The sequence below is a fragment of the Manacus candei genome, unplaced genomic scaffold (assembly GCF_025592945.1).
Source record: "Manacus candei isolate 608988 ecotype Guabito, Panama unplaced genomic scaffold, ASM2559294v1 h1tg000024l, whole genome shotgun sequence".
Taxonomy (NCBI): domain Eukaryota; kingdom Metazoa; phylum Chordata; class Aves; order Passeriformes; family Pipridae; genus Manacus; species Manacus candei.
This window is the reverse complement of record NW_026138072.1, coordinates 4,796,463-4,822,609: the sequence shown is the minus strand read 5'-3', so window position 1 is coordinate 4,822,609 and position 26,147 is coordinate 4,796,463. Positions and strand designations below refer to the sequence as shown.

The window sequence follows — 26,147 nt, the reverse complement described above, 5'->3', positions numbered from 1 at the left end:
CAACAACATTTTTTCACAGAAAAAAGTAGCCTCTGAAAACGTGAAGTTGTCAGTAAAAAGGAATACAACGGCAAAGTACATAATAGAGCAATACTTTTATATTATTGCAACAGCAATAATACTATCAGTAAATACTATCACTAAATCAGTAGAAAATTAACTGCTTACAAATGCAAATACTGACCTAATATTAATTAATAGTGCTGCAGGCATTGAGTGTGGATAACTGTATTTTCAGCTTTGTAGTGCAGAAGTTCTGGTTGTAAACTCGTGTGCTCTAATGATTTAAATAACAGTTTGGACCTTTTGCTTTATACTGTTTGTGTATAGATAAATGGCTGGTAACTTGTCCTGGGTTTACTCCACAGTGCTTGAGAGTTGCCTGTGTGATCGAGTAAGATAGTGGGACTACCAAGTTTCCTTTATTTGAACAAGTATCGGAACTTTTGACCAAAGTGGGATTAAGTTCTACTCATGTTAGGAGAGCACTCCTGTCCAATACACGCACAAGAAACTATCAAGAAGCACACTTCTTAAATTGACACTGCTTTATTGTGTTTAGGAACATTTAATAAATACCAATCTTTTGGCTTCAGTTTGGCAATCCTTTCCCACCAAAAATCCATTGTGTTGGGTTTTTTTCTGGCATAAACTCCATTGCCAGCAATGGATGTATCAGAAAAAGAAGTTAATAAATACAGACAGCAGTTCTCTAAACATACGTCTTCGTTTAAAGGCATGATACAGATTTACTAAACAAATGTCAAACAAGTTCTTCACAGAAGAAAATTTTACTACAAGCTGTCTCTGAACATTGTTTTCTTCACTAATGCTGGTAGTTTATTTCATTGAGTACAATATTTTTGAACAGTACTGTTGAATCATTTAAAAACAAGCTTTTTCCCCCTTTTCCTCAGCTTAAGGTAAGCTGAAACATGTAATTAGTACTGAACTGTATGAATTTAAGACTGGTGTACCTCTTCCTGAGCATTTCATGACAATCATGAAGAAACAGCAATATAAGACTTTGTTAGTATGGGCCTGGGGAATTTTTTTCAGTTGTTTCAGCTTGCTTTTAAACCACTGTTCAAATGTTAAAAGTATCATATTTAAGTTTAATAGATGTTTTGTGTAAATTTTTGTGAAGTTTAAAAACATGATGGAAGATTCCTGCTTGTGATGAGAATCACTTTCAAGTACTTAAATTTGAATATCCCACAAAACTCCATTGCTTATTAAAAATGTGTTTTTATAAAAGCATGAAGACTACAGAAAACCAATTAACATAACAGAGTTAATCTTGAATAAATTTTTCCACAACTGTATTTTACATATAACCAAACTCCCGCTTTAGCAAAAGCAAAAAGAATAAAAATAAATTCTCTTCCAACTATTTACACTCAGGAATTACCTTTCTGAGGGACTAGATACTTTACTCTACAGTCCCTCTAACCCAAGATGTATTCTTAGGTGTATCCCCTTGTGATTTCGGGTCTTGGAAGTTTTCAGCAAACCTCTCTCTTGCTTTGTCCCAGTTCTTTTTATTCTTGCTCTGGATGAGTTGAACATCTTCAATTGAGATTGGTCTCCTAGTACCGAAACCTGCATGCTTCTGATGTAACTCAAGTTGGATCTGTCAAATGCATTAAATTTTTTGTAACTGCAAGTTAGGTATTCTAAATACTTCATATTTTTCTAATACAAATTCCATCCCCCACTCCCAAGCACTTCTCTTTCAGGTTCTAATACACCTAGATCATACATGAACAGTACCATGGAAATGATGTGTCAAATCACCACCTCTAGAACCATGATTTGGAGTGCTGATAGATGTCACCTGCCCCTAACATTACTGTGAAATACACCTGAGTGAGCAGCATATGATCCTGTGCTGGCTAGTTTGACAGTACAGGGCATGCTGTGGCTCTGAGCAACACCAAAAGCAACACATATCTGGTGACAAAAATGGGGCTACCGTGCCTGCCACAGAGGCCTGCAACTTGGTGGCTACAGTGATGTCAGCTAGCTTTTCCTCTCTTCTGGCCCATCCTCTGATTTTTGTGCCACAGCAGCCTCAGAGAAAGTGAAGAACTCTACCCTAAGCTCATCTGGAATTCACATCACTTAAATGATTTCAATCTTCCTCCAGACTATTGTATTCAAATATGACGTTATTAATTCAATGGCTAGAAGCTGTCTGTCCTCCTTTGCATAGTTTCCTAACAAACACAGACATTTCTGGCATTTTCTACTGAAGGGACAACGCTATTGAACAATTTCAAAATACCTCATTAGTCAAGAAAAAAATTATTTGAGATTAGTCTGACTGAGATTATTCCTTCCTAACCAGGAGTTTGAAATGTTTCAAGTGAATAGTGGCATACAATTAGATATTTTTCACTGCAAATAAATTATTATTTTTGTTTCAAGTGAAAACCAGAAAGACGTACCGGATTCTTCATACCACCACCATCCTTTCCCAGGCCTTCCCCCTTCCTCCATCCCATCTTCTCCAACATTTTATGTCCTTTGTTGCTGTTGCTGATTTCACTTGGAAGAAAATTTAAGGTAACTGATAACCAAGAGTTCATATAAAGAGTATGCCCTCAAATACTGAACAACAGAAATGTGTGTGCATATGCTGCTCTGGAAACCACAAATCAAATACTGTGCTGCTCCTACTTCCATCAAGAGCTATCCAGAAGACCCTAATGCTACCTTTTACAAGTTCCTCCAAGAGTATCTTTGGTTAACAAAGCCATTCCAAGCATCTGGTGACTATCAACTTTCTTAAAACTGCTTCTGAACTATTTGCTTGCTTTAGGAGCTAAAAGCTACATCATGGGTGGGTGGGAATGGACTGCACTAGGGAAAAGGCAGTATCTGTGCCAAGTCATCCTAATGCATTTATTTCATTGTCTCACACTTCCTTTTACTAATTTACCAGCATCTAGAAGGTCATGTTTCTTAAGAAAACCACCCCAACTACAACTACAGAAGCAAAGGAATAATTGAAGAGGAACATATATATTAAGTATCAAGATGTATGTACATGTTTTATGACAGGCTGGATATTGACAGTGAAAGAAATTGCAGGTGAAAAATCTGCACGTGTACTATTACTGGGACTGAATAGGAAAAATAAAAATTGAGCCTCTTGAAAAATAGACACTACAGAAAATGTCAGTAGTGCAGCTAGGTCTTTGATTTTTTGAGTTGAGAAGGAAGTGATCTAAGCATCCTTACTGCCCAGTTGAATTCTGCATGGAAAGTGATGAGTTAAGAAGAAGACTATGTGAAATGGGATGTATGAATAGCTTACAATTTTCTAGCTCGCCTAACACATTATATACAGGTAATTTGTAATCTAAAAAAACTATATGCTAGTAACAAATTGATACTTTATCATATTTTTTTTAAGATTCACAAGAAAAGGACATGGGGGATACCTCCCCTGCCTTTCCAACTTACACATGAACGGAAGCTGAACTGTCATCTCTCTGGAAGGTTCCTTCACTTCCAACAGTCTCTCTGCGTTTTCCTGCTCTGTCTTTGTACTTTGGATTCTTCACTGCTTTGTTGTCTTCATACTCTGTGTTCTTTACAAGCAGATTAAATTCCATCAAGACAAAGAAAGTGGGCTTTAAATTCTGCACTTCTTCCCTCCAAAGCAAGGCAGCTTCAGCCTACTTCATTAATTCTAAACCTTATAACAATAAACTACAGTCCTCACTTAGTTTACAGCCATAACCTGTAAGGCATATTATTGCCATCATCACATAATGATGTAATATTGCCAATTTCAATAATTTCGCAGAAGCTGTAAATAAAATAACAGGTTCTCTTGAATCTTCTCTTGGTATGAAGAATCAATCTCTTCATATCAAGCAGAAAACCAAGTGGCCATGGCACTAGCTTTTTGTATAAACATTTAGCCTATTCCTCAGCAACTGTTTTTTTCAGAATAGATGACAGAACTAAGCATGTCTACAGATTCTCTATTAATATTATATTGGTAGCTGAAGAATCTGAAAGAAACAATGGCATTCTGATTTGTACATGAATATTTAACTACAAATGCTGGATGTAACCCCACAGTTAAAGTTATATCTAAAACAGAAGTAACTTGAATACATATATACTATATTGCCCGTATGTTCACGTTGGCATTCTTCTATGGACTTAAAAACTTGAAAAACATTCCTTCCACCATTTTTTTCAGTTGCTCATTATTTTTCCTTTCCAAATAAAAGATAGCACTGCAATTCAGTGAAAACTTAATCTGCAGAAATAAAAATAAAAATGTCTTGCAAAATCTTAACCTCAAAAGGATTAAGAATCTTGTACCCATTGGAAAGACCTTCTTTTCCTAAACTTTAAAAAGAATTTTCACGCCCCCTTACAATCATCTCTCTCAGTACAGGTTTGTTAAGAATTATTATTTAGGGTACAAAAGACAAGCTTGAGTTATACTAACAGGCTCAAGTTTGAGCACATTTGAAAACTTCTCTAAAAACTTAAAACAGGAATCACAAAGCATTAAAAAAATAGAAACCAGAAGATTAAAAAAACTTAATGAACTTCCTACTCTAAACTCACCTGTAAACCATATTTTACCCGTATTTGTTTTAATGCTTTTCTTCTGACTAACTCTCTCTCTTCTTTGCTAAGTGCTGGGCAAACTAAAAGGAAGAACACAGGATTGAGTTTCTAATTACTAGTGTAACAATGTTTTGAAACATGACAAGTGTGAGAATTTTTGTTCTAACATTGTTATAGACACACATACCAAGAAGAAAATACATCATGTACAACTATTTCCAGTTGACAAGAAAACTGTAAGAAAACTAATTACTATGTTTATATTATAAACAGCTATAATAAAGCCATAATAATAAACATCTCCTGTGATAACCTGACTAACCAGAGGATTCCTTTTTCCTGTCCAGGCGAAGATGTGCTCTGACTTGTCCTGGTTCACATCCATCACAAGTATCACTGCCGGGATGTATATGAAAAGAAAGCACAGTTTCACCAATCTTCACTTCGTCTCCATGCTCCAAGATGTAGGGATCACATATAGTTTTAGGCTACAGCAAAAGAAAGTTTTGGCAGTCATGTTAGTTACTCATGAAGGACACAAACTCTATTTCATGCATGCTGCTTACAGTTCAGTAATTCAGTCTGGTCTCACAAATGCAGGCAAGTATTTAACTACAGTAGGGATTTCACTCTTGCAACTGCAAACACAGTGGATTTTTCTTAGTATAACCAAACATTATGTACTGTAAGTGGCCCTAAAACCAGAAGGGAACCAAGGCAGACAGTAATGTATGAAAGAACCCATACAATGGCATTGTTAGTGATTTGCCATAACATGTTTAAAATGTCAAGACTACAGTTTTCTGCAGTGTACAGAGCCTTAAAACAATAAGTACTCACCTGGAGAATCTGATTTCCATTAACAACTGTTCCATTCTGACTGCCTTGATCCACCAGAACATAATTTTGCAAATCATGGTCAAAATACACTTCTGCATGAAACTGATAAATAGAAGCTTAGGTTAAATGTTCTTGTTAAGCAAATACTTCACAATTTAAAGGCTACTTAAATTTAAGTTTTTGGAATATATTTTGAGACCTTTAAAATGAGTGCTTTGGTACTCTAAGTTAATAGAGTATTCCATACCTTATGATTTCATCCAAGTGAAATGTAACTCAATGGGCCACACCACCACGAGCTAAAGTATACTATTAATAATGTAACCTTTTTGACCATAAACTGATTCAATACAGAAAAACTATATACTTCTAGTGTGGGAACTATGCTTTATTTAAAGAACTGTGAGATTCAGTAATACAGCATTTTTAACTGTTTGTATAAATAACAGGCTTTTTGCTTTTAAGGTAAGTTACAACACTCTCAATTAAAAAAAAAAATCTGGTCTCGTTCTACTGCTTTAGGTTACTTGGTCTTTCATATCTGAAATACCTCGCTAAATGCCATGCTTTTGTAGCATTCACATAATTCAGCTTCACCTGCATCTTAATACTCAGGACACAATGACTAGCCATCATTTGCTGTTTCTTTTATTTCTTTTCTGATATTGAGACTAACAATCTATTTATGGCTTTGTTTGTGCTGTTGTTACCGCTCTTTATCGGTATTGTTCCCATGCCCACACAGAACACAGAAGACACAACTCCTGGCCAAACTCACAAAGATATACACTACCTCCAAAAAAGGCCACTGAACAAACCAAAGTACCAAATTCTCCAGCCTACTAAGACTTCCAGTAACAGCAGTAAGTCTAAAAAGGCGACTGTTTCAAATACGACAAGCGAATATCGCTTTTGCAATAGCAGAATAAAAAAGTCATGAGTCAATCTGAGAAGAAAAGTATTAAATTAAAACCAAATCTGTTCTCTTCTTTGAGCAACAGCAGTTGTTACGTTCAGTTAAAAGAAAAATATTCTGAAGACTGGTTAGCATTTCCAACAGGAATACTTCTGCAATGGTGGAGACCATCTGTTGATTCAATAGTTTAATTTCTACCTCTGTTCTATTGAACAGAACTAACCCAAACTTCTTCTAAAGAGGCTAAATCTGCAGGGTGTAGCATTTTTTTAAATCTCACTTTCCACTCAAGAAAAGCAAATGCCAAAGTTGTCCACAGCTATTAACTGTGAATAGTGAGGAAAACAAACTGGTACATAACTTTTTTTTTCCTGCAGATATGTCATTTATGTTTCTGCCTTTCACTCCTTACCTGAAAAGTGAAGTAACTTCTTATTAAACTATCAGTACCCATGAAGTACTGAAATGGTAACATTACAGAAAAATAAAAGCCTTTTGACTTCTTTATTCACCCAGTTTCAAATACATGCCTCAAAAAGTCATAAGTAGCAGGAAATTACTCTGGAAATTATTTAGTATGAAATATGGTACATGGCTGGTTAATCAGAACTATAATCTGAAACAGACATAGTAAAGCATGTTTCATGAGACATTTGCATTTAGAGATGTTTTTAGCAAACTTTTTGTTTGGATGGCATGTCTTTATCAATCTACATTTTTCATTTATTAAGAGTGCTGCATTTAGGGTCTGCGCTAAAGTATTTAGCAAAACAGAGCACAAAATTTATCCTTAATCTTTCTAAACCAGAACAAAAAATTTCCATTCAATCTACCATTGAAAGGCATTCTGTTAATTTTTCAAACTCCCTGTACATCACATTTATACGGTTGCCTTGATGAAAAATAAAATAAACCCTTTTGCTCTGAGCATAACAGTGAGGATTGCATTACTTTGTGACAAGATTCTTACTAGCTGACATCAGGATTTTATATACCGTTAAGTACTTAACAGAGTAGTAAGTTTTCCTCAAGTTCAATAACTATGAAATTAAAGATTCAAAATACAGGTTTTTTACTGTGCATTACAATGTAAATTAGTAAAACTCCCCTTTAAAAAAAGTACTTAGCTTTTCTAGACTTTGAAAACACAGTTGTTTAAGTTCCCATTCAGTAAAAAACCAGTTTTTTCCTTTTTCTAAATTCAAATGTGGCTAAACCCACATCTTATTCTGAAAGTTCTTCCAAAAAATTAACATGATTTTCCAAATTTAAAGCTATAAAACCTAAAGCTTCATTCATACATTTATGTCTGCTGATCTACCTTTCAGCAGACATAAACAAGAATTACCTTACTGACTCCAACTTCAGGAATCTGAAGTGTATGTCCAACATCTTTTTCTCTGTAAAAGCAAGTTAATATATAAATGACAATGAAGTAGAAAAAGGTCTATAAGTGGCTTACAAAAGGTGTATTTTAGTTGAAACCTTAATATCATGTTTCTCTTGTAAGCTATTAGGAATCTTTACAGATACAAAACACAAGGTCCCTTCTCCCATTTTTACACACTATACGAAGTAGACAATGCATAAATGATAAAACAGTACCATTAAATTCTTATCTATAAACCTGACATTTCTACCTTAACTTTTATACTCATGCAATGCCTGTAAATAACAGTCTGAACTCTGCATCCTTCAGGCTCTTCAGTGCATCTTGGCATCAGTCTTCAATGCGGAAGTTGAATTCTTGATAGCATTAGGCAGGTAATACAAGCAAAGAAAAAGTGATCTGTACAGGGTGGTTTTTTTGTTTGTTTTGGTTTTTTTGTTAAAAACATTACAGTTGGACGAAGGGATTTGTGTATTACATTCTTATCCTTAAGCGATGAAGAAGCAATGCAGCTAGCAAAGGACCTATATGCTAATTCCAAGTAGAACTGTCTTGTGTTGATCTTCACATAAACGTACACAGAAAACCCCAGCTCTAAGAGCAAATCAAAACACATCTATTACTGTTAGATAGAAGGAGCTTTTCAGGGGCGAAGTTTTCAGTAAGCTTGGATGAAAACATTAAGTCATCATTAAATTCATCCTCTACAATGAACCAATCAGATTTAGAACTGTAAGAATGCATACAGCCTAGTACAACCCCCAACTTATTATCTAAAACCAATGAACAAACCCTACTGAAATGTGAATGTGTGAGGAAGTCTGCGATATGCTTCCTTGTGATCCTGAATTTCTGAAGGGTGTTCTTCCCTTTCTGAAAAAGTTACTTTAGTTGCCAAGAACAAAGTTTACTTACTTTCTAAAAAACAATTTTCAAAGAAGGACTTGCAGCTATGCTGCCACTAGGGCTCAGATACAAGATCAAGTTATCACTAACAAATTTTGAGGGCTGCTGAGCTGCATTAACTATGTATGCTGTTACATTATCACAGCAATATGCTGTTACATAACCTAATTTGAATCTCTTATTGTGGACTAAGCTAACTCACAGTACCTCACAACTGCTGCAGGCTAGGAAGACAAGCATGAAGAGCAGGGACAAGCAATCCAAAGTGCTTTCCATAGCTTTCAAAGCAAGGTAGTTTTAGATATATATAGAATATTTCATTTGGTTTTACCTTCCAATTGTAGCAGGTTTCACAGCTGTGATAATATAAAGTGATCCAGTCTGTAGAACTGGTGATCTTATTACAATTACTCTGATACAAGGAGGCCATATCTTTTCTTCATCTATAATTATATAGAAAAAACCACCACCATTATTATCAATAAATTACAGTTTTACCCCCACAGTCCGCAGTTTTCAAAAAACTGATATACATTCAGCCATTACTTGGCTGAATAATATGCAACTTTCATAAAAAGAAATGCACAACTGCATATGAGAGAAAACTTTGATGACATTACTATTTCAAAGGCTTTCTGACTGCACACCAAAGTGTTACAAACGTTTTCCTAATGCTGCTTATTTACATGCGCACTACTCTTTATAGCAATAAAATATAAATACATTCACAGAATTTACTAGTATATTATAAATGTATGGATCATTAATTGTAATATATTAGGATAAAATTTACTTCGAGAAAAGGCAATACCTTTTTGTTTACATCACAGACCTAGTGCATACAGAACTTTATATTTGACAATTTCTTTGTCAAATATTTTTACCTGTTATTAGCACTATGCATCAACACAGATAAGAAAAATAATAGACAGAGCCTACAGATGCATATGCTTTTTTATCTCATTATATTTTATTATATTCTAACAGATGTATGAATTCTGTACTTGGCTGTACATTTGCAGAAACATCTCCAATAATCTTAGCTAGGAATAGACATAAGATGAGAAGACACTACCTTAAGAGGTACTAGGGGAAAAGAAACTGTCTTCAGTTTTTATTACTCCATTATTACTGCAGAACTGAATAGTAAAAGAAGGAAATTTAATCTGAAAGTCTGATGATAGCAAGGACATTTTGATTGGCATTAATCACTTAGGATCTGAGTAGTTAAGTAAAGTAATGAAAACATAAGAAACAAACTATTTAACTGTGAGCAGGGCACAGGCTACAGTACAGTCTTCATTCAGGTTATATTTCTTTCTGGGATTTGGAATATCCTTTGCATACTGCTCGCATTAAGCTTTTCACAGGTTACCTTTATTTTTTTTATTGGCAACAGACCATTCACTTCTTGAGGAGTTCTTAAGGACCTTAAGGACCTAGGAGAACGTTTTCTTTGGTATAAAACAGTATACAGGTTTCCTCTCTACACCCATTTCTTACAAGTTGTCACTGGAATACACACAAAACAGCATTTCAACCAGTACTGACTACTCCACATTCCTTTTCATAACTGTGGACTCGAATTGAATTATACATGACAGTTTATGAACAGTATCAGAAATACTATATATTAATTTGGGAGAGTTAATACACTGAATTATTGTGAGTTCTGTTCTACAACCTCTATTTTAGCAACAGACTTTCTTTTCTCCCTTCACTGTCTTAATCTAACCAAATTTTATTCAATCGCTGAGGTTTCTACAGAAGCACAGGATGTTATACTGGGAAACAGCTTTTTATAAAAACACTACTACTTACATCTGACTACTGTGCAAGTGAAGAAAAGAAAAGAAATCCTGGTAACATACAGCACTTTTTAATTGAAAGTATCTCAAGTCACATGCTTTAATATATTTTTTAAAATTATCCAAACTGTCATTTGTTCTTAACAGGCTCCTGGAAAAATACAGTAATACCATATATAATCCACAATAATTCACCTTCATTTTCTGAGTCTTCTGAATCATGAGTTTCTTCACTCGTTAATTCCTCCTCACTGTAGGTTTCACACTCAGAATCTGTAATTTCACCTTCTTCTGGCTCACTCTCTGTGTCTGCTGTTCTACTGTCATCTGTACATGCTGCAGTGTCTGGTGTACTTTTGCATGAATGTGAATTTATACTGTCTGTAGAAACCGATTCTTTGGCTGTTAGACTGTTTCGTGGTTTTGTGTCCATTTTAGTCTTCTTTCTTATATTTGAAGATTCATCTTCTTCAGTAGAACTTACTTGCTCAGTAGTGGAAAAGCAATTCAGACTGTTAGATGATTTCTGCTCTTCTGTGTCCAAATCCTGGAGGGGAGTTTATATAAAGTTACAGTATTTACAGATCGAGTTTTTCTAAAGAATGCTATCATCCTGGAAGTAAATTCTTCGCTAGGAAGAATTATTTTTACAGTTATCAAGAATTGGTCAAATTTCCAGAAACTTTTGCACAGGTAGTCAACAGAACATTTGAGTAAAACCATTTTCACATTCTAAAAAACATGACTGAGACCGTCATCTATTTGGGAAAGTGTGACTGCCCTCCTCTTCTAAACTTCACTTATTCCTTCCTCTTTTCTCACACAAAACTTAAGAAACTTGTACTCACTTCCAAACTTGTACAACACTGTCTTGAATATTTTCATATTTTGCTTTTATGACACTCACTTCTGTCCCTCTCTTACTCAACTCTTGCAACTTGCTTAGAAGTTCTTTAGTTTATCTTCATTGTTTCTTCCTCCTGTTTTTGTCTTCTCATTTTTTTCTACCATGGTCCAGAATATCTGGAATGCCCATTTATGCTTGTCTAATGACCTGTTCTTTCTCCTTTCAAAACTGCATCTTTAACAAAACCTTTAATCAAGATAAGAGATAGAGACTATAAGCTTAATTAATGCTATGTAAAACAGTTCTAATGAAAATCCATTTTCTACTGCAAAAAAATTTCTCAATTTCTTTACTGAATATCAGACAGACTGGATCATTGCAGGTGCTTCCACAACCACTTATTTCATCAGCAGAAAGAAATAGCCTGACAACTATCTCAAAAAAAAAAAGGAAATAAAAAGAAAAAAATGAAAAAAAAAAAAGAACACAAGTGGCTTTAAAAGCTAAATAAAATTTCAAATTTTAAGTTATGTGACATTTTGAGTTCAGAATGAATACATTCAATTACCCTGAATTGTATCAAATATTGCAGCACAGTAGTTAAAAAAATACATCCTTGATCTTTTCGTGTATTTCCATGAAAGAGCATTTTTCATTCCAAGACACATGAAATAATGTGAATGCCAACATCATGGAAATTAAAGCACTTTCACTTTCAGAACTGTAAAAACACATCAGTGCCACAGACGTAAGACGAACACGAGAATTCGCCTCAACTGTTGGATAGGACAGTGTACTTCTGAAACATGTTTAGTAAGACAGCAGATTCTCAGGAAAAATCAGCAATTTTAAAAATATTTCATGTTATAACTGAGAGACTATTTGTTTAGGGTTTCTCCATACTGCAGTGGCCCTTTTCCCTGAATTCTCTAAGTCCTGGAATAGGAAGGAATAGGATTACAATGCCACTGTGTAACACTGTTTATTTTAAACAAAAGATGTAGTAATCCTGCCAAAAGTAAGACTACACAGTTCATTCATGTCAAACACATAAATTCCATTAGAAATATTTTTGGAAAATTTGATTTTTCCTTTTATGAATTATATTTTTCAGTATATTAATATTTGTCTATATTTATGTTTGGTATGGATACTGGATTGATACCAAACATACCAAAGTGTTCTGCAATCCTAAATGTAAACTAAGTAATTTAGAGTATTCTAATCTAATCTAATCTGAAAACAGAGAAACTAAATGGTCCACTCAAATCACAGTCGAGGCAAACAACAGATGACTGTGATGCACTAATGCCCAAGAACAATGCTTCAACCACTCAGCTCCTTCTCCACAGTGAATCCAGTGATACTCATTTTTGGCATCACTTCAGATATTTTAAAGTAAAAAGGTGCAGTTTCAAAGCCTGGCTACTAAAGAGAAGACTCTCAGTTCTGTGTTGAAAACAGTAATTTTTAAAAACACCCTAATAAACAGACCACAGAGTCCATACGTACATTCATTCTATGATTTTGCCAATATGACCATTAAGCCTATTCTCAGCAGTTTCTGTATTTTTCCACAATTGCTACGTTCAACTACGTTTCTTGAACTACGTTCAAGAAAGCAAATAAATTAAATAGTTCTGTTAAGCAGTGATAAAAATGCAATCTTTACATTTAGAAATCCTTGTACAAAACTGAGGATTTTAAAATTGGATTTTGGATCGAATATGGATTTTGAGCACTTCGTGATTTCATAGATCTGCATTAAAATACACATCTTGATGAAGTTTATAAACTGATACTGAATGTATCTTAGAGCATTTGAGAGGGCCTTTACTTGTGGTGAAGAAATCCTTTTTCATTATGTAGGACTATGTACTGGTTTTGGCTAGGGTAGAGCTAATTTTCTTCACAGTGGCTACTGTGGGGCTGTGTTTTGGATTTGTGCAGGAAACAGCACTGATAACACAGATATGTTTTTGTTATTGCGCCACTTGGCCAGAATGGAGGCTGGGAGGCAACACAGCTGGGATAGCTGACCCCAACTATCCACAGGGATATTCCATGCCATTTGGCATCATGCTCAGCAATAAAAGCTGGGAAAAGGAGAAGGAACTGGGAAGATGTTGGGAATTAAAGCCTTTGTTCTCCCCAGTAATCATTATCAGTGCAGGAGCCCAGCTTTCCTGGGATGGCTAAACACCTGCCTGCTCAAGAGAAGCAGTGAATTAATTTCTTATTTTCCTTTGCTTGTGTGCACAGCTTCTGTTGTATCTCAACCCATAAATTTTCTTACTTCTACCTTTCCAATTCTCTCTGCAATCCTGCTGGTGGTGGACTGAGCGAGCAGCTGCCTGGGGTCAAACCACGACAGAGTACTAGTACTAACACTGAACACATGTAGCATATATTAAAGTGTGACTACACAAACAGCACCTAATACCTTGCTTCCGTATAGTCACTGCTTCAAAACCAGGAACTGGCAGTAAACACTGAACAACCCAATACATTCTAGCAATGCACTTCATTTCTTGATTACTTTAACTCTTCATCCCAAACTTACAAGACACAAAGGATGCAAGTACATGCTCATTATAACCACGTTTGTTACACCACGATATTAGGCACGTATGTTCCTCTGCATGTTGCTTTGCCTAATATATCTAAATAGTAGACTGATACCAATAGTCACATGTTGGACATGGACTGACTCTACATGATCCAGGTTTGAAAAACTTTCTATCTACTGGGTATATGATCTCTGGGATTTTTCTCACTAAGCTTGAGTAAAGTTGAAGAGTGCAATCAATCTGACTGATAACAAACCATTTTTTAACTACAGAGTTAAGTCAATTCATATTTCTGCATCCCTGGCAATGTCAGCCAAGGGTACGAGTGAAATCAGGATTTTTATGTATCCCATGAGAAGCAGTCTTACAAAAATAACAAATCATGCTTGTGTAAGTGGAATTGATGGGTTTGCTTTAAAAAGAATAGGCCACAAACTACTGATTACAATGACCTTTTGAAACGCAGACTGTCCTACTTAGAATATAATGTCAGTATTATTGAAGTGTTTTTAATGAAAAATTCAAAATATTTTAAGCATTTAACTATACTTTTTGCTTTACTGTGACAGAGCAAGACATTTTGTCTCTTAAAACTTCAGTTTTTCTGTATTAAGCCTGATCAACATTCACATTCATGCAATTTTTGAGCATGTCTACAAATTAAAACAATTCTAACAACTGCACAGTTTAAACTATTTTTTTCTCAATTTGTTTTATACAAAACATAGAAATATGTACAAATATAATTTTTCACAAATGTAGTCTGTTGTTTTTTGGTTTGCTATAAGTTCAGTAGCTGACTGAACAGAATCACTGGTACTCAACACTCATCTACAGGGATGAATAGTAGATGTTTAGCATTGACTCTCTCAATTTGAAATATTAATCTGACATTCAGTATTTCACTAAAAAAACATTTTCAAACAGTTAAAAATAGCTCTTTCACTCAGATGATTAAGCTTTCACTTGCTAACACCATTTCACTAGTACTTCAGTTACTCTCTTCTACCCTACACAATACTCGATTTTCCAATGCAAAAAATCCAATCAAATGCCAGAAAAAAAAACGTGTAAAGCTCTTCCTACATCATATAGAAGCCATGTTATACACTGGTGGACTGCTCTGAAATACAGGAAACAGAAATCTGCCTTACCTAAAGAATGTGTAGTTTGTTTAGTCCAGATGCTTTATGTTATACAGTGATGCTAAATACTTCTCAAATATTCTAGAATGCCATCAAAGTTTTCTTCAGATGTTTATCTTACACAGACTTTCAAATATATTTCAAAGTTAGTTTGCAGGCGAATGGATTTGGATTAAATAGCTTAAAAAAACTTGTTAATTCCTTCAGAAAAAAGGTATCTAACTATCAGTTTCTAGTTATTATTTTTTCCTTTAATAAAAATACCAAGGTTAAAGGTAAACATCCATGGACTAATGTGTTTGTTGTCTCAACTCTACCTTTACCAGAAGCTGCCAATCCAAAAGAAGAAATCTTCAGATTAGCCGTGGTTTCTGTCAACTGACGTACCTAAAGATGGGATGAATATCAGCAAAAAGTAAACTACATGTAATAAAAAAAAGTAAAAACCACTGCTTCAAGAGTTCTATGGGAAATACTACTAAAAAAGCTTTGCCTCTCCTACAGAAGCAGCTAGGATGCATCTATAATGGAAGAGAATATGGCAGAAGTTAATTTTTTGGAGCACCATACTGAAATAAAATTAAGTGGGTGGTAGTTTAAAAACAAACAATTTTTAAATTTAAAAACAATTTATGGAAAAAATGGCATGTGTCAGTCTCTGCTTCTAAATTTTGCTATGTATTTCTAATGGCCTCAATACAGCAAGTAGAACTGCATGATCACTATTGCATACAGTCTATCCTCCAATTTGTATGGAAGCCCTGGATATAGATATTGGGCCAGGGATCACATTATCATTTATGCCACTTTTTTTTTTAACTTTTCCAAATTTACTTATTCAAAGGTTTTCTTCATAAAGAAGAAAATACAGTGTTTCTTGCCCCAGATTTTTTTTGGCCTACCCCTATGAAAAGACATCAGAACTGAACTATGTGCCCAGAAGTTTCAAAGTATTCTACCAATCCTTTTATGTGAGCTGCACAGAGGCTATGTAATAATTCATCCTGGCAAAAAAAAATTCCTGATTGTCTACTAAAAGCAAGCAAGCAGACAGCATACTTTGTTTCACAAGTCAGAAGAAAACTATTTGTAATAGAGAAGCTTGGTGACTGAGAAGAAAGGATCTCTTTAAAGAAAGTTCTTGTATAGATTAGGAACTTTCCTCAGGTGATAGTAAGCACATTAATTCCCCTCCCCTTTTTTTTTTTTTTTTTTGCAATTAGAAGTACGTTCATTTTAGCAGATGCCTACGAGTATTTGCTTGTTTGGTAATTCAGCCTGTTAAAAATACAATAGCATTTTAACAGATTAATTTTATCCTTTACATCTGCAGAATTATATTGGATTTTTTTCAAGAATGCTGCGATATTTGTGAACAATTCACCTGCCATTTCTGTAGTGTTAGGCATCCCAATTTACTACTTATAAATAGATACTATATGTAAGACAGCTGAGAACATCAAATTCTTCACAATAGCTAGAAATTAAACCACAACTAAAAACCCCTGCTGTGACCAGAAAGTTAACAGACTGTAACTGGAACAATATTTTTTAAATTATAAAGGCATAAACTCTAGTATAAATTAAGTCATTCAAAAAAATCAGATGCAATTTGATTGCAATCAGTACCATCTACATAGAAATATATGCTGTGATGATCTACATACACAGCTGTTAAATTTCCTTATTTCTTGTATTTTGGCAATATAATAAATATAAATATCTATCAGTATGGGTTAACATTTAACCCTTTAACTGGAGAAGGAAGAAAAGTGTTTCATGTACTTGAGAGTGTGTAACTACTGCTCGCTGTTTTCCCCTGCTTCACATTCATATTCTTATAAACCACCTTATCTTCATTCAAGAATAATAAAGTTCAGTGGGTATACGACACATTCCCAGAATTACACTCTGGTATTGCTTTTTTAACACTACCAGTGGTCCACAGACCAGGCACTAAACCAAACCCTTCTCCTACCTGTACCAGCTACAGAAAAAGAAAGTTGAGTAAAACCTACTTTGGTCAAGAAATGTGGCAATGTTTGGAGGCCTTTTTCACACTAGCAGCACAATTTAATAACTGGCTGGGAAAAGCAATAATGAAGTACTAGTCTTGAAAAGAACTGTCACAACGTTAATAATTTAAATGGTATTCAGGGAAAGAAAAGAGAGGAGGTTGGATACGAGTGTGGAGAAATGCATTTCAATAGACAACGTTTCAACTATGAAGTGCTACTTAAAACCAGACATTTTTAGTTTTGTTCTAGCATGAACTAATTACTGCCTTTGTCTATATCAGACTAAACTGAACAATTATATTGCCAAAAAAATATCATGCATCTACAAATGTGACTGTGCAGCTTATAAACTATTTTTTCAGTTTTATAGCAGAAAAATATAATCTTTTATTCTGGTAAATCTTAATCTTTTATACTAATGTAACATACATTTTTTTAAAATAATCAAGGAATTCCTTATGTGATTAATAACCACACTACAAAAATAAAGTATTTTAACTCAGCTATGCAAAATACGACTGTAAGGTACTTTGGTTTTTCTAAATCTAACAGCGCATTTATAAATAAGTGCACTGACAAAAGCTATTCTTTTATTTTTGAAGTCTGAAATGGAAAATATTTAATGTTTCACTTTGTATTCTCCATTTTTTTAAAAATTAAAAAAGGCCTTGTTTTCTTCTATGACATTAACGTTCACTTCCTGTTCACAGATGCAAAGATCTGGGCACTACAGAACACTTCAGATGTTTTTCCTATTATCTTATTTATCAAACAAATTAGTTCAAAAATAAATTACTCAGTTCACCATCAATAAAACACAAGCAGAAATGGATGTTTACCTTCTACCTTGGGACTATGAAACGCTCACACAAAAGATTTGTTAACAACACCATCTAAATAAAAATATGTTATTGATATAAAATAAGCTAAAGACAAATCAGAGGACAGAAGCAGACTGTGATGGGATCCCAAAAAGTAGTCAACATTACTTGCTAGGTCAGAGCTATAGATGCCTCAGAACTTTTAGAGAGACACTTGTCAATATGTAACAGTTCATCACAGAACTAAATTTAAGAGACCTATTAATTAGTTTAGCATGAAGACTTATTCCTACAAGCGTTTCATGATCCTTTCCTGACACATGATGAATAAAGCTCTGTGTTAACAATGCCTTTGCAGTGTGGCAGAATATTTGCACACAGCATGCCCAGAACCTGGATGGTGTAAAACTGCACTTCCACTGCATTAGCTCCCTTCTCTTAATTCTAAAGGATCCTTATACTTAGTGTTGCTCAAGTGTCCAGCTCAAGCTTTCAGAATGGAATGGTTCATGCGAAGTTCTCTCAAGGAGTAGAAATTTCTGCATTAGCCACAATCTGTTTATAAAAGGTGTAATCCATTAACAACCACTGTCCGTTTAACATAACTCCACTTGTTCTTAAATGTAAATAGTTTCCATTTTCAAATATTTCAGAAGACCTCAATCCTGATTACAATTTTTTAACTGTGCACAGATGCTGCGTAACTATTATGTAAGAGTACCTGTACCATATTGTAATTAGTTCAGATTTCAACCAATATGCTTGTCTAAGGCCTACATAATGAAACTATGCAATGATTTAAGCAATAGCTTTAAAAAACATAAACCAAGTAGCACTGCAAACTAGAGAAATCAATATATTCAATTATATCCTAAATAATGAAACAAATTTGCAGAATAGGACTCAACATGAGTAAGAGTGTTCATGAAGGAAATACTTCTTGAGGTTTAATAACTGTTATAATAGAACTTCCTGATGTCTATGAGTGAGTAAAGTTTTTCAAGGCACTCACTAAGTACATACTATATGGTATGCCTTCTTAGCACTCAGAAAAACAACAGAAAGGAAGTCATGCTTTTCATAACTTAAAATACCAATTAATTGCAATGGGCATTTATTAAGCTTATCCACACCCTAAGGACAATGAAAATGTATTAACCAAGCAGAGTATCAATAGCAAAGCACAGTATGCAACAAATTAGAACTTTAAAGACATTTCCTCAATCCCAAATGATAGTAGAGATACAGTAATATGCCAATGGAATGAACTTTGGAATACAGTCACAGAAAAAGGGTTATTTATGTCAGTGGATTTTCAAAATTTACATTTTTTGATTCATCATGTGAACCTGAAAAAAAAACACAACCAAACAAAAAGAACAAACTACAAGCCAAGACCCCTAAACCAAGACACTGAGGTTAACACTGAATTTTTGATGTAAATCCAGCCCACCCAGCACCTTGAACTCATTCTAGTGTGCTTGCTTATCAGAAAACTTCACTGACACTTAATATTGGACTTCTTCACAGTTGCATTGCAATAAGAGTCTTGAAAAACTGAGAGGATCCAAGTTAAAAGTTTCATCCTTAATCACTCAAGGAGAAAGTTATTTGAACGCTAACTACATGTTAACAACCTGCTATATGTAGTTTAAATATGTTTAAACGGTTTGAAAATAAGCACACACCTTCTGCATAAAACCAAGCCCCTTAACCTATAAATTATGAAATGGAAAAAAAACCAACAAGTTTTGCATTTTCTGTCCGTCAGTTCTGAAGTTACCTTATATTCATCTGCAGTAATCCTCTCTGGCTCTTTTCTCTTCTTTTTCCCTTTTTTATCCTTGGTGTGCTTAGTACCGGAGGCCTGGTAAGACTGCAGATCCACTCGTGAATGAAACTGGTATCGTCCGCTTTCCACATCACAGTAGTAATAAATTCCAGTTGTTGGGTCATAATACAGTTGATTTTCCTTTATAAGAAATGAAGAACAGTGTAATCATCACTTCAATAAATACACTGTTCAAAGAAACACCTTGTTAAGAAAGAACCACATTTGCAGTTTAATAAAATGTACTCAAATGTACTAAAGAACTGTAGTGGCTTGATCCTGGATGGCTACCAGGTGCCCCTCCAACCACTCGTTCAATCTCCCTTCTCAACAACAGTGGGAGAGAAAATAAGATGAAAAGCTCATAGGTCAAGACAGAGATCACTATCATGGACAAGCCAGATTCAACTTGGTGAAAACAGGTTATTTACTACCAGTTAAAACAGAGCTGGAAGATGAGGAGCAAATAAAAAACATCTCTCCCTGTCTCTTTTTACACTACTTCTACTAAGCCCTTTCATTCCCAGGTCCTCTACCACATGCATGGTGTGGGGAAATGAGGAGTAGGGGGCTGAGATCAGCTCCAAAAAGTCCCTCTCTGCTGCTACTTCCTGCTTCAAGTACGGGTCCTCCACAGGCCACAGCTCCTGTCAGGGAAACCTGCTCTGGGCTCTGGCATGGGCTCTCCACAGGCCGCAGTCCCTTAAGGAGCTGCTTCTGTGTCGGGTTTTCCATGGACTGCAGTGTGAATATCTGCTCCAGTGTGGTCCTCTTCTACAGAGGAAGAGGAGAATCCTTATTCTTTGACCTTGGTGTTTGCAGGATTGTTTTTCACACTCATCCTCCCCATACACACCCCACTGTGTTTTGCCCTTTCTTACACATGCTTTCAGAGAGGCACCACAGGTCCTCTAAAGGCTCAGCTGTGCCCTGCAGTGCAACCATGTCCAGGCAGTCCTTGGCCTCTTCTCACACAGGCTGCCTCTGCAATCCCATGCTTCACTATCAAAACCTTGCCAGTAAACCCAATACAAGAACATTTCCTGTAATTCAGAACAGTTACTGAACAAGAATTGCCTTGTGTACTTGTACCACTGTAATCTATAGTCCCAAACACTTATGTATCTAACTAAATCCACAAACTATTTCAAAAGCAATGGTATAATTTAAAACCTTAAAAATTAAATCCAGAAGCATTCCTGAAAACAAGCAGTTGTGTATCACATGCATTTTTTAAAACTTAGTTGAATGCAGTGCTGCAAACAAATCCTCTGTTTTAAGCACAGCAGCTCCCTGGAATTTCTGACAGTATATGTATCTATCTAGATGTGTATACATATACACACACCTTACAGGACAGAAAGAAAACATCCTCAAAAGCTTTTATGAAAAACATATAGCAGAAAGTAACATTAAGAAATTCTGATCCATCAACTATCTCCTTTTTTTAAAGTATGTCCTTTCCTATAACATTAAACTAATTGGTAACGCTGTACAAGTAAAAGTACAAGCATTCAATGTATCTTCTCTCAGCACTCTTTTCACTGTGGAGGAGCCACTTAGTTCAGCAACCTGTCTTTTTCTAAACAAGTCATCTTTTAACTGAAGCTTTTGAGAGAGTTACAGGTCAGCTTTATAGTAAAAAATTTCTACAATGCTAAGTATCTTAAAGATCTAAGGAGATCTTAGCCTGCTATCTTTAATTTGACTGAAATAATTTAAAAATGAATTAACAAACAGCCAATACTAATAATCTTCAAAAACCTCTTTTTCATAACATAAAATCACCTTGGATCTTAGTTTTTTGCTCACATCAACTTTTACTAATAAAACTTCTGCAATAGAGAAAAAATGCCAAGGATTTTGGAAATGATCCTTACCGAATTATAATAGAATCCAGTGCTGTGGTCATAATACAATCCTGTATTTTCATCATAAATAAATCCAGTTTGTGAAACAGCTGCCTCTGCAGCAGCTCTCAAGCTCTCTGCCAAAGAACCCTCTGGTACTGAAGTATCTTCTGCCTCCTGATACCAGAAAATAAGAGATTAAATTTTCTTCTAGAAAGAAACTGCTCTGTGAACTTGGGACTGTTTCAGAAGGCAAAAATTTGGCTGCGATTTACTGATAAGCTCCTACTGATTTCAACGGGACCGAGACTTTATCCCGTGTCTTTCGTTTTCCCCCATCTTTATTCAGAGTGGTTCACATAAAAAATACACACAGTGAGTATCTTTCAGTGCATTCCTAAAACAGATTTCTGCTCTCTGTCCCACTTCTGTTGCTACATGCTAAGGCACAAACTCAGTTGAGTGACCTAAGAGAAGGCTGTATAGCAGAGAAGAAAGCCAACCCACAGCAAAATAAATAAATAAACTCCACCAACAACTTACTTCTCCCTAAACGTTGCCTCCTTATGTCAATGGAAATAAAAATAAAAAGTACTATTTAAGAAAGTCAACATGGCCATATTGAACATACTCTGCTTCCAGGTCCTGCTTCCAGGATATGTAGGATATATATGCCTTTTTAAAAAAATAAACGAATACCAAACCCCAACTCTAGGAATATGCTACACTTGGAACATACTACAAAAAGAACTAGTTTTGAAGTACAAGTCTGCTAACACCAGCACCAGATTATCATGAAAAATTGTTTCATAAAAAGACATCAGGACCAAAAGCACATCTTTTAGACGGAATAGTAACAGTGTACTGACTTCAAAACTGGTAAAACCCCAGACAGCTCAAAAACCTGTAAATTCTGGATGAAATTTGCCTCTTCTCCATCTTCAGCAACTTCAGTGCTATCCACTCTTAGAGGAATATTAAGACCTGTCCCCAATTCCTCTGTGGCATTATCCTCATTGCCTTCAGTCCCAGGATTGTGCTGCACTGGTAGTTCAGATGCAAAATCTTGAGTATCGGTGTGATTGTAATAATTTTCATAGTAGTAATAATCTGCGGGGAGGGGAGAAGGAAAAGTTGAAATTGCGTAAACTAGCAAAGCAATATTTTACTAATGTAGTTTAAGGATGCTAAATCTTAAACAGGAGATTTACACAAGTAAGTAATCTAATGCAAATTAAATAGTGCCTCTATTAAGTAGTGCCTCTGCTTTGAATTTATTCTACTCCTAGTGAACAAATTATGTCTTATTTTAATGTACTTTAAAAATTGGTAAAACACCTATGTTTGTAACATATAAGATTACTACATAACAGATTATTATAGCATGAATTCTGCTAGTCCATGCTACATTTTATCCTGAACAAATGGCTTGAAAAAACAGGAACTGGTCTGAAAGATAATGCCAGGTTACTAAGTGTAATTCAGCAGAACATACAGACTTGAAATGTATTAAGATGCTGTTCCAGATCCCTGTTTAAACAGTCACCAGCCAGCCTCTCTACCTGCTTGTGACCACACGGCATAGTCCTCTGTCTGTACTTCTACGCTAGATGTATCTTTCTCCTTCCTATTATGGATTTCCTCAGTGAGTTCTTCTACCTGAAAGAAAAACAGTATGTTACAGAACCCAATACTGCATTTTAGTGCACCAGAAAAGAGCGTCAGCCTATTTTGCATTCCATAATTCAACCAAAACATAATGGCATCGCAGACATTTCAACTGATTTTGTTTGGTAGGAGACAATTTTGTACTTGAATAGTTGGCATAATGGAAAACTTAGTTTCTGATCACAAAGGGAGCAGAGAAACTTAACCAAAGTTACTCCTACGATGCCCACCCTGTAAAGTCAGATTTCAAGCAATAGCCACTGTTCTGTGTTGATGTACTGTGGCATTTACAAATCCCAGACTTGCAGAATATTCTGAACTGGAAGGGACCCACAAGGATCATCGAGTCCAACTCCTGACCCTGTACAGAACCATCCCCAAGAATCACACCATGTGCCTGAGACCATTGTCCAAATGCTTCTTGAACTCTGTCAGGCTTGGTGCTGTGACCACTTCCTTGGGGAGCGTGTTCCAGTGCCCAACCACTGTCTGGGTGAAAAACCTTTTCCTGATTTCCAATCTAAACCTCCCCTGACACAATTTCAGGCCATTCCATCAGGTCCTGTCACTGGTCACACACAGAGGACGGATCAGTGCCTGCCCATCCTCTCTGGATGGAAGCTGTAGGCTGTGATATGAGTCTCTCCCAAACTTGCCTATTTGGCGGTAAGAATCCGTGGGGTAGTTTTCCCACTCTACCTCACACCTTCTTTAATAAATATGTTTCCTTCTGCTCAATGTAGTTTTTCCTCCTGACTGTGAAGCCAACTCTGTGGCAGAGAAGGCAATACCGTTCTCCCCACCACCGCCGCCGCTGACTCGGGACCCCACTCTGGCATTGGTCTCCCGCGAGCCGGGAGAGCCCGGCGGGCTCCGGGAAGCGCGGGACCGGGCGGAGGGGGCAGGCGGAGAGGAGGCCGAGGGGCCGCAGAGGACGGCAGGGCCTGGGGCTGTGGTTCCGGGGCGTGGGGGCCCTACCTGTCTCTGCAAGGCCTCGCTGTCCTCCCGCGCCCGGCGGTACAGGCGCTGGGTGCGGCGCAGCCGCCGCCGCGCCCGCTCCAGCTGTGCCCGGCACTCGCCCAGCTCCGCCTGCAGCGCCGCCGCCTGCTCGTCCGAGTCCGCCTGGCCCTCGCCGGCCGGCGGGGAGGCCATGACGGCCGTCCCGCCTGCCGCTCAGCGCCCCCCGCTCAGCGCTCGCCCGCCACCCGTCCCGCGGCGCTATGGCAGTGGCTGCACTGGCCCGTCCCGCCGGCCCCGGCCATGGCCCCCCGGGCGCGGGGCGGAAGCGGCGGAGGGCGCGCACCGCACGCGCGCCGAACGCTGTCCCGCCGGGCGCGCGAGGGACCGGCCCGCGCGGCGGGAGCGCGCGCGCGACCCGGAACGCGACCGGGGGCAGCCGGAAACGGCACGGCGCGGCAGCGGAAGTGCGTGTGCGCGCGGCACAGGCGGGAGGGGCCGGGGTCGGAGTCAGCGGGGCCGGGACTGTTGTGCCGGGGAGGCAACGCCGAAGGAAAGCTGAAGGGGGAGCAGCAGCCCCCAAAGAGGGGCGGTGTGTGAGCTCGGGGCCCGAAGCGCTCCAGTCTCTTACCGAGCTCCACTAGTGCCCGCACTTGGCCGCGCCAGGCGGAGTTTGCTGGTGGTGGTGGGCCTCAGGGCCTCACCTGTAGAATATAACAGAGCGAAGAGTAATTGTAGCATGTACTTTTATAAAAAACTTTAAAGTACGTCACTTTTTTGTTTTGTTTTTTTGATGCTTTTATTCTGGGGAGGGACGGGGAAGAAGCTTTTTGAGAGTGGAAGAGTACATCATATCCTGGCTGGAAACGGCCGTGGGCGCTGCAGTTGGAACCATTTAAGCAGCATTCGAGGCTGCTGTCAGTGCTGAGAACTGCAGCGCTGCAGCCCTGTGTAAATTTCTGTTGCTGGGATTTCTAGAGGCAGTTGCTGAAGTTTTTTGGGTTTTCCCCCACAGCCCCATCTCAGTATAATAATTTTTAACCCTTCATCTCGCAGGCTTCATTTTCTGAAGTGAACTTTGTCTCTGATGACCACAATGCTTTTCAGTTGTTAACTCTGTGATATGCTTTGTCACTTTCGTGCTTGGCTCCAGAAAAGAGAAATACATCATAGAAGGCTGTAGTTTTTAGATAATAGTTTTTAGATCTGACAGTAGTGAATGTATTGCATACATGGGCATCTATGTCTGCTAGCAGGTATGTCCTGAATGGTGCACCACCTTTAGAGGAGGTTTTCACCTGATTGCTAGAAGTCATGTATATATTTCATATACATGCATATATTTTGAATATATTTCATGTATATATACATATATATATATATATGAAATACAACTTTTTAATTATTATTTTGACTTTTCCTTGGTTGCAGTTGCTTGCTATGCCGAAAGAGTCTCCAAAGGCAGGAGGCTTTAAAGTGTGCAGTGTGTCATGGTGCAGACACAAAGTTGTACCTGTACTTCTGTGGCCTGAGTTTTGGCTGCCAAATACAAGGAGTTGGTTTATTTCCTGTCAAACTTTAGTCTCAGCATCAAATTAGTTTTGTCACTGCAATCTATCTAGGTCCTTCAGAATGTTTTTAGTTTGGCCTCATGCTGTTATTTACTAAAACTTGGTAGCAACATGGGAGTACAAATAGGTTTTGGGTTAGACCTCAGACAGCACAAGCTTGAACCTTGTGTAGCTGTTGCAGAGAACTGATAATATACCACTTTCAGTCTGAGAATTAGAATCTGGGGTAGTGCTATCTTTATCTTCCTTGTAGCCACTGAAATAATGACCCACTTCCAGTAAAAAGGAAGTCCAAAGACAAGTGAATTCAAAAATCACAGTAAGTTGCAGTGTTAATTTAGCAGGAATGCTACTGTTTGCTGCAAAGTCATGCACTTAAGCGCCGCTCATTAATTACTGTTCTGATT

At 37.0% G+C, this 26,147-nt stretch overlaps 1 protein-coding gene across 2 annotated transcripts; it reads right to left on the bottom strand.

Annotated features, from left to right (window-relative positions):
• Window positions 1-530: 530 nt before the first annotated feature.
• Window positions 531-24,495, bottom strand: AGGF1 (angiogenic factor with G-patch and FHA domains 1). 2 transcript variants are annotated; one of them, XM_051788102.1, is made up of 14 exons: window positions 24,191-24,495; window positions 23,107-23,203; window positions 22,449-22,654; window positions 21,575-21,721; window positions 19,647-19,835; window positions 15,342-15,411; window positions 8,986-9,097; window positions 7,707-7,758; window positions 5,443-5,544; window positions 4,925-5,090; window positions 4,600-4,682; window positions 3,472-3,599; window positions 2,451-2,550; window positions 531-1,633 (listed from the first exon to the last, which is right to left on the bottom strand). In XM_051788102.1, the coding sequence occupies exons 1-14, from the start codon at window positions 24,362-24,364 to the stop codon at window positions 1,433-1,435; spliced, it is 1,827 nt and encodes a 608-aa protein (XP_051644062.1). In that variant the 5' UTR covers window positions 24,365-24,495; the 3' UTR covers window positions 531-1,432. The 2 variants fall into 2 exon arrangements, with proteins under 2 accessions (XP_051644062.1, XP_051644060.1); XM_051788100.1 differs by lacking the exon at window positions 15,342-15,411 and adding an exon at window positions 10,658-11,009.
• Window positions 24,496-26,147: the final 1,652 nt, after the last annotated feature.

Excerpts from the sequence above, each read along its gene's own strand:
- AGGF1 (XM_051788100.1), bottom strand. The coding sequence starts at position 24,364 with ATGGCCTCCCCGCCGGCCGGCGAGGGCCAGGCGGACTCGGACGAGCAG. Across the intron at positions 21,722-22,448 it reads ATTTCATCCAGAATTTACAG|GAGGCAGAAGATACTTCAGT; the intron begins GTTTTTGAGCTG and ends TTCTGGTATCAG. Across the intron at positions 11,010-19,646 it reads TTACTGCAGATGAATATAAG|GATTTGGACACAGAAGAGCA; the intron begins GTAACTTCAGAA and ends ACTCCCCTCCAG.